We start from the raw sequence: 13,863 nt of genomic DNA on the forward strand, positions 1-13,863 counted from the left end.
CTTATTCTGGTGTCAGGAGTGATTAGTTTGCAGCGTTCAGTGACTTGTGAAGATTTGGGGGTGGTGTACTCTGCCTACTTACATCAGACTCACCCTGGGCACGGTGCATACAGGGATCTAGAGCTCTGATAATAGAGCGAAGAGGTTCTGATGCCAGAGGGGTCAACCATTTCGAGAGCCCTTCCGGTTGATGATCAGGCTATAAAGTGTTTTATCGGGACACTTTTAAGTGTGCACAGTAAATACCTGCGGCATGGCTCTTATTTTTTACCTCCTACCTCAGAGAAAGCATTGAAAAGGCAAGCATTAATGTTACTTAATACAAGCCCCAGCAAGTCAGTTCAAGACTTCTGTCCACCCGCCTTATTTAGATAAAAGGGGTTATTACAGCTGTAGCGCTGAACAGAATCACATGCAAAGAGGATTTCTTATGTATTTTTGGATCATAAATTAACACCTAGCAAGAGTGTGTCTATGGCTGTGAAGCGTGTGACGCAGCATTAGGAGATAGCACATAAAAACGGTACATAAAATTCTGTCACCAAGCAACCACCATTGATAATGTATCCTTTCTGTACTCAACACGGCCCCGTTCTTCTCAACGTTTCCTACAGGAGCATATATTTTAAATTTTTTATTTTTTTTTCAGAGGCCATGCATATTCAGACTAACAGCATGATTGTGAGTGTTATTCACAGCCTATAAAACAGTTCAACAGTGATGTTGTTTTCGACACATTATATCCAAAGTGCTTCCACATTGAAGTACCGTATGAGCTTAATTCGCTTTGCCAAATGCACTTTAGTACATCTGAAGATTCAATCAACTGCAGAACCAGGTGCCTGCTTGTTCTTGTTTAAAAGGAGTGAATCCTAGTGCTGTTTTCTTTACTATACTATCATTATTAGAACAACAACAACTAATTTATATGTAAAGCCCAATGTTCATTTGACTATGAAATAACAGGGACAGAGTCCCGACTGGGGCATAGTTAAAATAGACAGATCGCAGATTTTATTAATGAATTTGTTAAATTTTTTATTATGATTTTAGTGTCAAAACACAGACATGAATTAGTCACTTTAAAGGACAAGTTCGGTATTTTACACTTAAAGCCCTGTTTTCAGATCGTTTCTGATTAAATAGAACGGTTAAGATTGAAATTTGGACACATGCTGCTGTCCCGAGAATTTTCGGTTTCTGTGGTAGCACCCCCCCACCTCCACAATGGCTGCATAGGTGCACTGGAACAATCCTTCCTAAAACGCATTCAACTTTCGTTTACAAAGACGCAAAACTCACCGAGTGGTCAGGGGTGTTCACTGATATGCTCACACAAAAATCGCTGCAAAAGATGCTTTCCAACAGGTGTTTTACCATTCGTTAAAACTGTGGACCTATTTTTACAAACGCCTCACACCCGTAGATTCTTCCATTGAGAGCTTGAATAATAGACACTCCAGCCCACAAACAACCCCATTTCCATTTCCGGCGGCGGAGTAATACCGTACCTCACAGCACATCCAATACAAGTCAATGGAATTGGACAAAAACTACGATAAAACCTGTTGGAAAGCATCTTTTGCAGCGATTTTTGTGTGAGCATATCAGTGAACACCCCTGACCACTCGGTGAGTTCCGCGTCTTTGTAAACGAAAGTTTAATACGTTTTAGGAAGGATTGTTCCAGTGCACCTATGTAGCCATTGTGGAGGTGAAAATTCAGAAACTGAAAATTCTCGGGCCAGCAGCATGTGTCCAAATTTCAATCTTAACCGTTCTATTTCATCAGAAACGATCTGAAAACAGGGCTTTAAGTGTAAAATACCGAACTTGTCCTTTAACAGTAACTTATTTATTTCACTAGTTTGAAAGGTACATTTAAGAGGAAAGCCTCAGTGCTTTGCAAAGCGTCATTTAACCTTCACCACAGTTCAATAATATTGAGTAACTTACTTTTTAGATGCAATTTTGCATTACTTTGTGTATTTTTGCTCAACCAATGATAATTCCAAAGGAAGTCAAAGCTGAAACGGTTTTGCGTTTCCGAGCAACACAGTTCATGAATCAATGTTTTGTGAACGAATCGTTTGAGCGAATGATTCAATGACAAAACTTGCCTCTACCTACTGGTATATCAATGAAACCTGCAGAAAAGAAAAAAATACTGAAAAATCCCCACCACAAATGCAAAGACTGACATTTTGTCTTACGCGCAAACACAGACAAGAGGAACGATACAAACAGCGAAATGTCAAGTGCGGATGGAAAGCCCAACCGCTGCAGAATGAGTAGCCTATGCTTAAAAAAAAAAAAAAAAAAAGGTTAATCATTTATAGGATTTTAATTGGCTACACAACATGCAATGGTTCTTTAAAAATACCCCCCCAAATCACTTCACAATCAAACTCAGATTTTGTATTTTGAATATTTTATTAATGTGTAGAAAATGTATTAAAAAAGGAACTATACAGCACATTTTAAGTTAAACTAGAGCTAATTCGATCTGTTACAATAATATCCAAGGTTATCTGACAATGTGGTTAGCAAGTTAGGGAAAAATGTCTCAAATACTGTTTTTGCACACATTGCCTGCGTCATTAGTGTTCATGCTAAACACATTTTCATTTAGGTACAAAATGTAGGGGATTTTTACAATATCCTACTGTTCGAAATTAAATAAAAGTACAAGAGAGTTGTAAAATGACCAGATTGCCTGTATAACACAGAGTTAGAGTTCCAAGTGTTATGCGTAACATGTTTTTAAGTGTTTTCCATGGTGAATGTTGAGCCATAAGTGGTTTGGTGGATAGGAGGCATGTCAGAATGGAAGGGGAAGTGTCTCCACCATATGCTGAGTCAATGAATAATGAAGGAAAACCTGCCCCTGTCTCTCTCTTGAGAAGCGGTCAATCACAAACTGAAGTCTCTATTCCTCTTTCAAAAATAACTAGAAGGCCTGCATCCTGGGAACCACAAACAATTAGTTTGCTGAAGAAAACGGTTAGAAAACACAAGAAGGTACACATATTTCCACCCATGTTCTCCACAGAACAGTAAATGGATAAAATGATGCCTTCTGGTGCATGCAAAATGTCTTTTTCAGTGTTCAATGCAATTAGCTTGAGCTGATTAAGAATTGACTTGGTTTCTATTTCCCATCCCAGCTGTTGCTACACTCTCTAATCTTACCCCTCAAAAAGATAAGAAAAAAATAGAAGCATAGGAAAAGAGTAGAAACTCTTTGAAAACATCATAGTGTTGTCTCTCAGAAGAGGCTCATTAGGAGAACTGCGACTATAGGAAACAGGTGTTGTTAGAGAAGCAGAACGCTGGAGACCTGATCTATGCAGAGCATGCAGATATACCGAAGCAGAAGAATCTGAATTTTAAATCTGACTTCTTGGTGTTTGGGACCACGTACTGTAATATTTTCTGTGGTGACAATAACATTTGATGTTATCGAAACCCAAAAACATTCTTCAAAATTCTCCTTTTGTATTCCAAAACAAACGGAAAAAAAAGCAAAGTTTGGAACAGCATGAGAGCGAGTCAGTCATTTTCAGTTGAAATGCAGAATAAAATGTAGATCTTTAAAATGTTTTAATTGAATCCCAGCACATCTGTATTATGCTACTGTTGTTTCAGTACTTTCAAAAAGTGAATACATAGAAAACAATGTATTACAACTTCAGTGAGTTAATTAGACAAAAACACCCTCTAGTTCAGAAATGAGAGAGAGATTTGCTACTAGAAAAAGAAATATCACTTGCTGCATGAGGTAAGTGTTACACTGCATGAGGAAAGGTTTAGAAAAATATCTCATGGTTGCACTCCTTCACAAACCTTTCAGTCACTGTACAAAATACATTGAGGCCATGTTAAACTACAGAATTAAATAATATATTTCTGTCAGGTACAAAACGTTAAAGAAGAAAGACTATGTTCTAAGTTGCACTAGGAGTTGCATTGCTTTTATGACCTATTGTGTATATGCCAAGCCTTAAAAGCTCAAGCCCGACTGCTAGTCAGCATCCATTTTAGAATGACTCTGAATGAAAGGAATAGAAACATCTACGAAAAGAACCCTTCAGATGGTCTTCTCTCTGCAGTGGTAAACACAGACTGCATTTCTCCTGCACTCAACTATGAATTGCTATTAACCTAGAGGATTTACAAAGACACAGATGGACACAATTATTTTACAGGAACAAAAACATTTGAAACACTGTAAAGCATGGAGTGTGTGACAGAGCTATGCAAAAATTCTCTTCATATGAAGTTCTTCATATGTACATATCAGTGCTCTCAGGCCAGCTTATATGTTCATTTAGACAGATCTAAATAAAACACTGATGTGGGATGATGTGATATTTTTACTACTAATCAGGGGTGCGTTTCCCAAAAGCATCGTTAGCCAACTATGTTCGCAAGTTCCGTCGTTATCAGCATAGTTCAACGAGTCAGTGTTTCCCGAAACCATCGTTCTAACGAACATTCGCAAACAGCATCGCAAAGTTGTGTAGTTGGAACGACAGCTCTCCACCTGTGGTTAGAAGCATAGTTTCTAGTTTGCATTACATGTGGACTAAATAAATCCTTATCTTGAGCAAAATAAGCAAGATGACATTCAGTACAACCTGTGTCTTATTTAGAATACATACAAATGTCATTTACGTCTTTTAGTTTGTCAAGAGATTTAAAGCACCGTTTTTGAAGAGTGCGCACGTGCGAACGTGCTCTACTATGTAAGAACGAGCCTATGATTGAATCTGGAAATAAAGCAAAATAACTGAGAAAAATGAGAAATAGTCCTCAGATGCAATGTCTGTAATTTATAGCAAAACATCTAGCGTTAATTCGATCTCAAACAGATTCATTATAAGAAGTTATTACTCCACCACGTGCGTGACGTCATAAACCAACGTGGTTGAACGACCACTTTGCGACAATACGGTTTCGGGAAACAGTCGTGACTAGCTAGTTGATTTCTTCAACGATGCATCGAACTATGTTAGTTAAGCAGCGAGTTACGTCGTTGTTCGGGAAACGCACCCCAGCCTTGCAAAAAAATAGTACAATTTAAAATAAATTAAAATATGGGACAAATTATTTGATTGAAAAGCATTTTTGTTTCAGATAAGTCTGAATTGCCCTCAGATACTGAATAGTTCTTTGGTTTCTGAAGTTTCAATGATGATAGAATTTTTGTGTTCAACAGTACCATGGCCAATTGTTAATATAAGTTTAAATATGAGATGAAATTAGGCTTCCGGGTGCAGTAAATGCAAAATCTAACACTGTGATGGGTCACATGAACATGAAAATCATTCAGTTACTCTTTAAAGGTATTTCTCATCATTTATAAAAATAGAAGCATCTCATTTTTAGGGGCATTAATTTTCCCCCAAAATCTTTTATCTCAAAGGGAGAAATGATCTATTTTCTTCATTTAATGAGGTTCTTTTCTTAGGCCTCACACTGTAAACGTGCTGAACAATACCGAAACTTAGTCTTCATTCTCCCAGAACTGAACAAATTGCATTACACATAAGAAAGTCACCGAACCTCAAGGTTTAGTTTACAACCAACATTCGTCAAGGGGGTTTTATCATTCAAAGATTTAAATAAGTTACATCGCTCCTTGTGTCCTCCTCGCCCCATTTAAAAATAGAAACAGCTAGTAGGACGGTGGATTAATGGGTGGACCTCCTCCGCTTGCCACTGATGCTGCGGTAGTTGAAAGGTCTCATCTTCATCTCCACAAAAGGGATGGAAAATTCATGGCCTTTCCAGTGATACCAGTTTATACCCTGCGGAAGTCAAACACATAATGTTAATACACAAACAGTTATATTAACTAAAGCAATCTCATAAAATGTCGTTCTAGTACAGATACACTTTCATATGTTTAGACAGAAAATTAAACATAAAATATCAACATACTGACATTGTATTAGAATTTAAATTCTTTCACTCTATGTACTTATAGTTATAACTTAAGTGTATAAATGTTTATGAATCTTATGAAATTCAAAGAATTATAAGATTATAAGAATGATAAGAAAAAAAGCGAGCTGGTATCGCCGGCGCGACCACCGACCCCAGGGGGTTAAAGGACGAAAAGCCAATAACTATTTTCATGTTATATCCAATAACTCATAAAAATAAAAAATACAACACCAAAAATCTGTGAAAAAAAGTGAAATTAGGCATCACAACATCAATGGATAGTCTGAAAATGGATATTGGTTTTAAGATTTGCTATTTAACATTGTTATAAAATAATTCGTTTTTTTTACAATCAGTGTTAGAGGCGGCAAAGGTAATCTAAATGTAACAATATTGGAAATGAGCATAACATTTAAATACAGACCAACAGCTATTAAACATATCTAATATCCAGTAACTGATATACAATATTGTGAAACCATACTGAATTCATAGGTTAATTTTATGGAATTTATGGAATTGTGCAATGAACCAGTTTCAGTTTTGCCAGAAAAGTTGCAAAGATCTGTACAATTTGTAGGTAAGTTATACATAAGAAAAATGTTTTTAGATGCTGTCAGTATGTTGATAATGTACATTTCAGTATCAATCCAAAAGCACAAAAACATATGTTTACAATTTATGTACAAAAAGCAATTGTCTAGCAATTCAATGTTATTACTACTACTCACAAAGTCAAGAACACCTCTCAAAAGAATATTTTTTATATTATAGGCCTTTATTAGTTTTCAGAGTGTTAACCTCTGCTTTTATGAAAAAAATATCACAGATACCAATGGGAAATATGACCTTATCGTTTATAAGCTACACCAACCCGCTAACGCTTGTGAGAAAGCTGAAATGAAAGCAGACAGCGAGACAACAGGACATGACAACACAGTTAAGCAAGGATCTACAGTATTTTTACCCATTGGCCTGTGAATCGCACTTATCAAGCTTTATTTGCTTTCAGTTTGCTTCCAAACGCTCTTGCATGTTTCCTGTCTTTAGCGCTTGCCCTTGCAAACAAAACCACAAAGAATGAGTCACAACTAACAAAGGCCCTGTAGGTGTAAGATTAAATAGCCGAATTAAGATGTAATCAGAGTACTAAGTTCCTGTGAGAGTTTGCATGTGTAGGCAGTTTGTGCCTACTTGTTACTCCATAGGTGGGGGAAACAATGCATGTATAAAGGTGCGGTAACATTAGCGAAATGCAAAAAAGGCCCATTGTCTATTGGCAATAGTGTAGTGATGTATGAAGCACAGCTTCACTTCACAGAAGTCACTTTCAAACCAAGCAGCTTTCTGTTGGTCAACACAGCAAATCCAGATGTATTTTGTCCTCACTCGAAATTCCCTATAGCGTTGATTTCTATTGAATTGACTGGATTTCGCCTGAGACGATTCGCAGAACAACGGTAAATGTGACCGCACCTTTAGGCTAATTATGTGGATATACCAGACATTTCAGTCCAGTGCTTAGGACTACCTGGCTATGTCTGGACTCTCCGTATTTTCCGTTAAGGTTGGCCCGATGACAGTTTTTGTACCACCATGCTCCCTTGTAGGACAGTGCACAGTTGGTGACAGCAATGTCATTGTCCTTGTCCTTGGTAGAGAAAGGTCTGCTCTGGTGGTAGCTCAGAGAGTCACCTGGGGTAAAAAGAGACCATAATTACAATTGATAGGCTTACATATCCAACACCACTCTGGAGAGATCATCTTTGGGTTGTTTAAATGAATAAAAAAACGAGTTATTTCCTTTCAATGTATTTAAAATGAATGCCCAAATGTCCTCCGGCCGCACCTGCAGTGCCATTATACTCTCCTATCCTCAGTTTGTAGAGGCTCTTGGAATCTCCGATGGAAAACCTGTCATAGTTGGCATATGCAGACTCCTGGCCGTCTTTCATGTCAATGCGGAGCTCGTAACGACCTTGAGCTGCAATCTTCTGAATGCTGTCCAACCCTGCATGGAGAAATGAAAAAAAAAAAAGTTCTGAAGAACACACCTAGAACACTATCTACCATCCAGCCATCCCATCTCTGTGTTCCAGCCCCTTAACATCTGAAAATGTTGTCTTCAAATATGGTCCACACTGATAAGAGCCCATAATTTAATATAAAAGCCGTGCTTGTTTGGTGGTCCATCTCACTCTCTCTGACTCTTATATGTTCTGAAGATAAGGAGCAAAAGACTGCAGATAAACAGTCTGTTTATTGAAGATAATCAAATTTTCTGACTGTGCAGTGGAGAAATGCCCTGTCTGGCTAAAGACACAATCACTTTTTGATAGCGTAGATGTCTCCTGATAATAGAACTCCATCTATTTCGTGAGTGTCTACAAGGATGTGCTGAACTGTAACTAAGCCCTTAAACTCACCTCAGGATTTAAAGCCATAGAATGAACCTAGGAAGCAGAAGGCTGATGAACTGTAACAGTGAGGGAAAAGGATCTGAATCACCTGACATGGTCAAAGAGCATCCTTAAGGGCAGCCGTGTTGTAATGAGATTAGTAAAAAATGCGTTGGGGGGAACCTCATTAAATAGCAGCATGAACACCATTTTTTTTTACTGACCCAATCAGTACAATCCCAGCAAGAGACTGTGTTTTTACTTGATTAAAATCAGCCAGGCATCACATGGCAAGATATCTAAAATATTACAGAATCATATTACTTTTAATCACCATTTTGGGCCAAGTACTGCACTTTTAACAGCACACTGCACATTTTATTATTATTTATTATTATTATTATACATATTATTTTATTATATTATTTATACCTAATGTTTTCTTAAAACAGGAAAATGCATTTGCCGAAGGTGTAATCAACATAGTAAAAAAAAGAAAGAATCAATATAATTAATAACGTTTTTTTTTGTTTTGTTTTTTTACTGGAAAACAAGACAGTGACGTGTAAAAACTGTATTAGTGAGTAAAAACAACCAGTTAGTCAGACTGGTTAATGTGGTAAATACAGTCTGCACACTAATTATCATAGCATTATTTCAAGCAGAAACTGAAAATGCATAACATCATTCCAGTGTCCTGAATAAAAAAAAAACATTCTAATTTTCAAATGTGTTGCAAAAAAAAAAAATCTTTTTTTTTTTCTCAGTTCAGGAAGACTGCAAATATCTTGGAATAATGGCAAACAGACTAGCGGAGTCTATTACTTTTAACACCATATCTCTACAGTACTGTCCTATCTGCATTGTTGAACTCCAGTCCCATTTCTTAAATACACCATTCAGAAGAAACTGACTCTCATGACCAGGTGAGGAATTACATGGAGAGCCCAGGGACCATGGAGAAGTAACAAGTACCACAGGAAAACAGACATGCTCTCTTCTTTGAATGCTCCAATGAAGCAGGGCAGCAAAGTTTATCTGCCAAGTTGTGTGGTTGATGAACATTTGGGGCCCTATCTTGCACCCAGCGCAATTGACTTTGTACACCGACGCATGTTTCATTCCTATTTTGCACCCGCGCAAAGCGCGCTTTTCCCTCCACAAAAGCACGTTGCTAAACTAGGGAAAGAACTTGCGCTCCCTGGGCGGTTCAGTGCAAAAAAGGAGGCGTGTCCCGGCGCAAACAATCCCTGGTGCTATTTTACTGTTCCATAAAACAATTGCGCCACTGGCCAGAAAAAACCTAGTCTAAAGTCAGTGGCGCATCGCGCGTTGTTCATTATGCTATTTTAAGGGCGCATGCTTGACCATAATGTATAGCGTGCACAACGCGCATACACTTTGATTCTCTAATCTACACAGAAGCAGCAGTTTTCATTTTTGCAAATCATATTATTACAAACGATAGATAGATAGATAGATAGATAGACAATTTATTATAAAAGCATACATCTAGCTTACACATTTACCCACATTATTATATGCCTGTTTAATTTGGGTGTGTTTCTCCATCCCCAATGTCACTTCTCTCTCTTTTACGGCCGTGACGAGAGCGTTGCTCTCCTCGGCTGTGAACCGCTCCTGGCGCGCGCCTGGCAAATCCGCCGTTATAATAGCAATACGCCAAGGAAAAAGCGCGTCTGCTCTTAAAGGGAATGTGAGATGACGCTCTGATTGGTTTATTTCACGTTACGCCCAAACCACACCTATGAATAATGAAGCTACTTCAGACCAACCCCTTTTAGATTTGCGCCGGGCGCAAGAGCCATTTATCCCGCCGGGAAAATAGCAACAGCGCGGAGACCCGCCCACAAAGTTACTTGCGCTTTGACACTTGCGTTTCAGATCGTTAAAATAGGGCCCATAGTGTTTGTAGTCCAGTTTAGTTGTGATACCATAAACAACCTACAGTTAACACCATGTTTCCACCAGACCAAGCAGAGTGTCTCACTGTTGAAAAACTAACTATATATATATATATATATAAAAATAACGTAAGCACTCATCTATGACGCAGTACACAGAATAGACTGTTTTCAGCTTGGTGTCTTTTTTTTTTTTTTTTAAATCACGCTGTGGTTATACAGCGGTATAGCAAAATATCTACTGGTCCCAGAATATACCGCCTAGCCCTGCTAATTATTACCTTGGTAAGAAAGCATACTTGTGATTACGGCAGTTGCATTTACCTCAATGATGGCAATGTCTACTCCAACAGCCACAAAGTGATTTCATTGTGTTAAATGTCTATTGTGTATATAAATGTAGTATGTGAAGATGCCGCTCTTCAAACATACCAAGAAATGCAGCACTGCTGCAAACAGTGTTTACTTTCTGCTCATGAGCTGAAATCTTTCAAATGTGCTCCTTCCACACTAAATATCGTTATACATATTATCCAGGCCTAAATGTCTGCAGAGGCATAATTTGTAATGTTTACTTTTTATCTGTAATTGAGACAATGCTCTGAAATCCGTGCTGTGCACAAATGCTATTTTTTCCCTGGATTTTAATGAATATAATTATAGCTTTCTAATAAGATTTATGCATCAGGGATAAAAAGGAAAATGGGCTGTATTGTTTTCCATCAAATTGGATTTTGATGAAAATAATTACTGGATCATTTAAACAGAATCTGAAAGCTGAGAGTCACCAGTAACAGACTGAGGGGTCCTGAAGCACAGAGCCGATACAAACTCCAGATACTGAATGCAGGAGGACACATGGAGAATTTCAAAGGATGGTGCTTTGATGCAGCCTCTCACAGAGCTAGAAGACTTTGTGTTATTTTCATCTTTATTCAGAGCAGCCCTACACTGTCTCACATTTGAAAGTATGCTACGTATAATACAAGTAAATAGGAAAGATATACAGTGTCCCTGGAGCAAGTTAGCATTAAGTACTAAGGTAAAGCTAGATGGTTTCCCAAAATGCCTATCCAATATTTAAATGAAGCAACCATCTGATTGCTAGTCAAGAGCACTCCTCACTGAGTTACATTTAAAGGGATTTGATGCTTAAATAAAACTCATACATTTGCCAGAAAGTGCTGACCAAATTTAGATCTGCCTGAAGAGTTTAATGGGGCCTAAAACGACCATATTTTTAATGAGTCATTACGTAGCAGCTTTTTTTTCCAGGCAGCTCTAACCACTCTGTCTATAATTCAAGTGTATTTCACGTCTTCTCACCGAGCCAGAATTCATCCTCCAGGTTGCCAAAGCCGATCTTGTAGTCACTCCACTTCCTGGAGAAATCCGTCAAACCGTTCTGACGTCGCTGGAACACCTGAAACACAATCGGCAGAGGTACAGCTGCCGCATAACACTCCTCGCCAATAAAATATAATGCATTTAGGGCAATATGGAGCACATGAATGGCAATTTATCCCAACAGTCATTTTACTTTGGGATGATGACATCTGCAATAGCTGTGTCAGTGACCCTGCTGAAAAGAACAGAATGAGCAGAATGAATCACCAGCATATGCTGTGTTTTGAACACTGGTCTCTGGTGTGGAATACAGACAAGGCTCAAAATTTACACTTGTTATGCGCCAAAGGCAATTATATAGTTATTTGCCAACTGGCCGCTAACTTTATGGTTCAAGTCGAATTGTAAAATCGATAGTCTGGCCTTTGCTGATGTAAGTGGTGTATGTATGTCTCATAAAGAAACTCATCAAATTTTTCCTCAGTAGAAAAATGCATCATCAGAAATATGTTTTTTTTTTCCAGACCTCTATGTGCTTTTAATGAGTGACAGATATTGGCTAATTTTTTTTGTGATAATAATAATAATAATAATATGATCTTGTATATGATAATAACATGTCTAAATAATAAAAATAATATAATACATAACTATATTTGAAAATAATAAAAAATAATTTTAAAATAAAATTAGAAATGGCTAAATAATCAGTCATAGTACCAATTTTTTTTTATTTTTTATATAATGAATAACTTCATGTTTTATATATATATGTATGTGCATGTGTATAAATGTGTGTGTGTGTGTGTGTGTGTGTGTGTGTGTGTGTGTGTGTATGGCCAGTAAAACATTTTCTTGGCAATACATTTTCTCAATTTAACTGCCAGAGAGATATTTTGGACTCTGGATATATATATGTACTGGTGTTGACACCAAGGGCCCTATCTTGCACCCAGCGCAATTGACTTTGTACACCGACGCATGTATCATTCCTATTTTGCACGCACGTCGGTAAATTAGGAAATTAACTTGCGCACCCGGGGGCGGTTCAGTGAAAAGAGGAGGCGTGTTCCGGCGCAAACGTTCCCTGGTGCTATTTTGCAGGTTTAGAAAACAATTCCGCCACTGACCAGGAAAAACCTAGCCTAAAGTCAGTGGCGTGCTGCGCATGTTATTCATATGCTATTTTAAGGGCGCATGCTTGGCCATAATCAATGTGTGCACAACGCGCATGCACTTTGCTTATCTCATCTACACACAGACGCAGCAGTTCTCATTTTTAGAAAACCATACATTATTACAAGGAAAAATATTAACACACGAGGGAAATCATTGTGGTGTCCATGAAGATGTGAAAAAATAGGCATAAATCTAGCTTACACATTTACCCAAATTTTTATACGCCTGTTTAACCGAAGCTAATATAATATATATTTATCTAATTCTCCCATCCCCATACAATGTCACTTCTCTGTGTTTTACGGCCCTGACGAGAAAGTTGGTCTCCTCGGCAGTGAACCGCTCCTGGCACGCGCCTGGCAAATCCGCCGTTATAATAGCAAACCGCCATGGAACAAGCGCGCCTGCTCTTAAAGGGAATGTGAGATGTCGCTCTGATTGGTTTATTTCATGTTACGCCCAAACCACACCTATGAATAATGAAGCTACTTCAGACCAACCCATTTTAGATTTGCGGCGGGCGCAAGAGTCATTTATCCCGCCGGTATAATAGCAACAGTGCCCAAGACCCGCCCACAAAGTTACTTGCGTTTCGCGCTTGATACTTGCGTTTCAGAACGTAAAATAGGGCCCCAAGTTCTCAACTAGCTTAACCTAAAACAGCATGTTTCATCTAAAAGTTTGCTTTTGAACAGCATGGCTACACTGGATACTCCAGCACAAACCAGTCTGAAAAACAAAAATGCTGGTCTAAGTTGGTCTTTTCAACAGGGGCCAATCCTATAATATGGCACTGTGGGATTTTGTGTAAATCATACATTGTGCCAAACATATAGACAATACAGACAGGGTTCAGATGTCATAGTCAGATCTCTCACTCACTATCCAGCCGCCTCCGTCGGTGGTCATGTCGCAGTAAACCTGCACACCTTGGCTGAGGTCTCTGTTGATGTAGATGGTGTAGATCCCGCTCAGGTTCTCTCCGTTCAGGAGGTGTTGCGCACAGTTTTGTGGCGTGGGAAACAATCGGTTTCCTGAAGAGGAAAAGGGTTGAGAAACATC

The 13,863-nt window shown here is 38.3% G+C and overlaps 1 protein-coding gene across 2 annotated transcripts in view; it reads right to left on the reverse strand.

Annotated features, from left to right (window-relative positions):
* Positions 1-2,413: 2,413 nt before the first annotated feature.
* tnr (tenascin R (restrictin, janusin)) overlaps positions 2,414-13,863 on the reverse strand; it is a 152,916-nt gene continuing 141,466 nt past the window's right edge. For both annotated transcript variants that reach the window (XM_084120770.1, XM_084120769.1), the window contains 5 exons: positions 13,684-13,835; positions 11,602-11,698; positions 7,801-7,962; positions 7,483-7,646; positions 2,414-5,812 (listed from right to left, as the gene is read on the reverse strand). In XM_084120770.1, coding sequence (XP_083976896.1) covers positions 5,696-5,812; positions 7,483-7,646; positions 7,801-7,962; positions 11,602-11,698; positions 13,684-13,835 — 692 coding nt within the window. In that variant the 3' untranslated portion in view covers positions 2,414-5,695. The remainder of the gene's footprint in view (positions 5,813-7,482; positions 7,647-7,800; positions 7,963-11,601; positions 11,699-13,683; positions 13,836-13,863) is intronic.

Source organism: Abramis brama (assembly GCF_963993115.1).
Source record: "Abramis brama genome assembly, chromosome: 7".
Taxonomy (NCBI): domain Eukaryota; kingdom Metazoa; phylum Chordata; class Actinopteri; order Cypriniformes; family Leuciscidae; genus Abramis; species Abramis brama.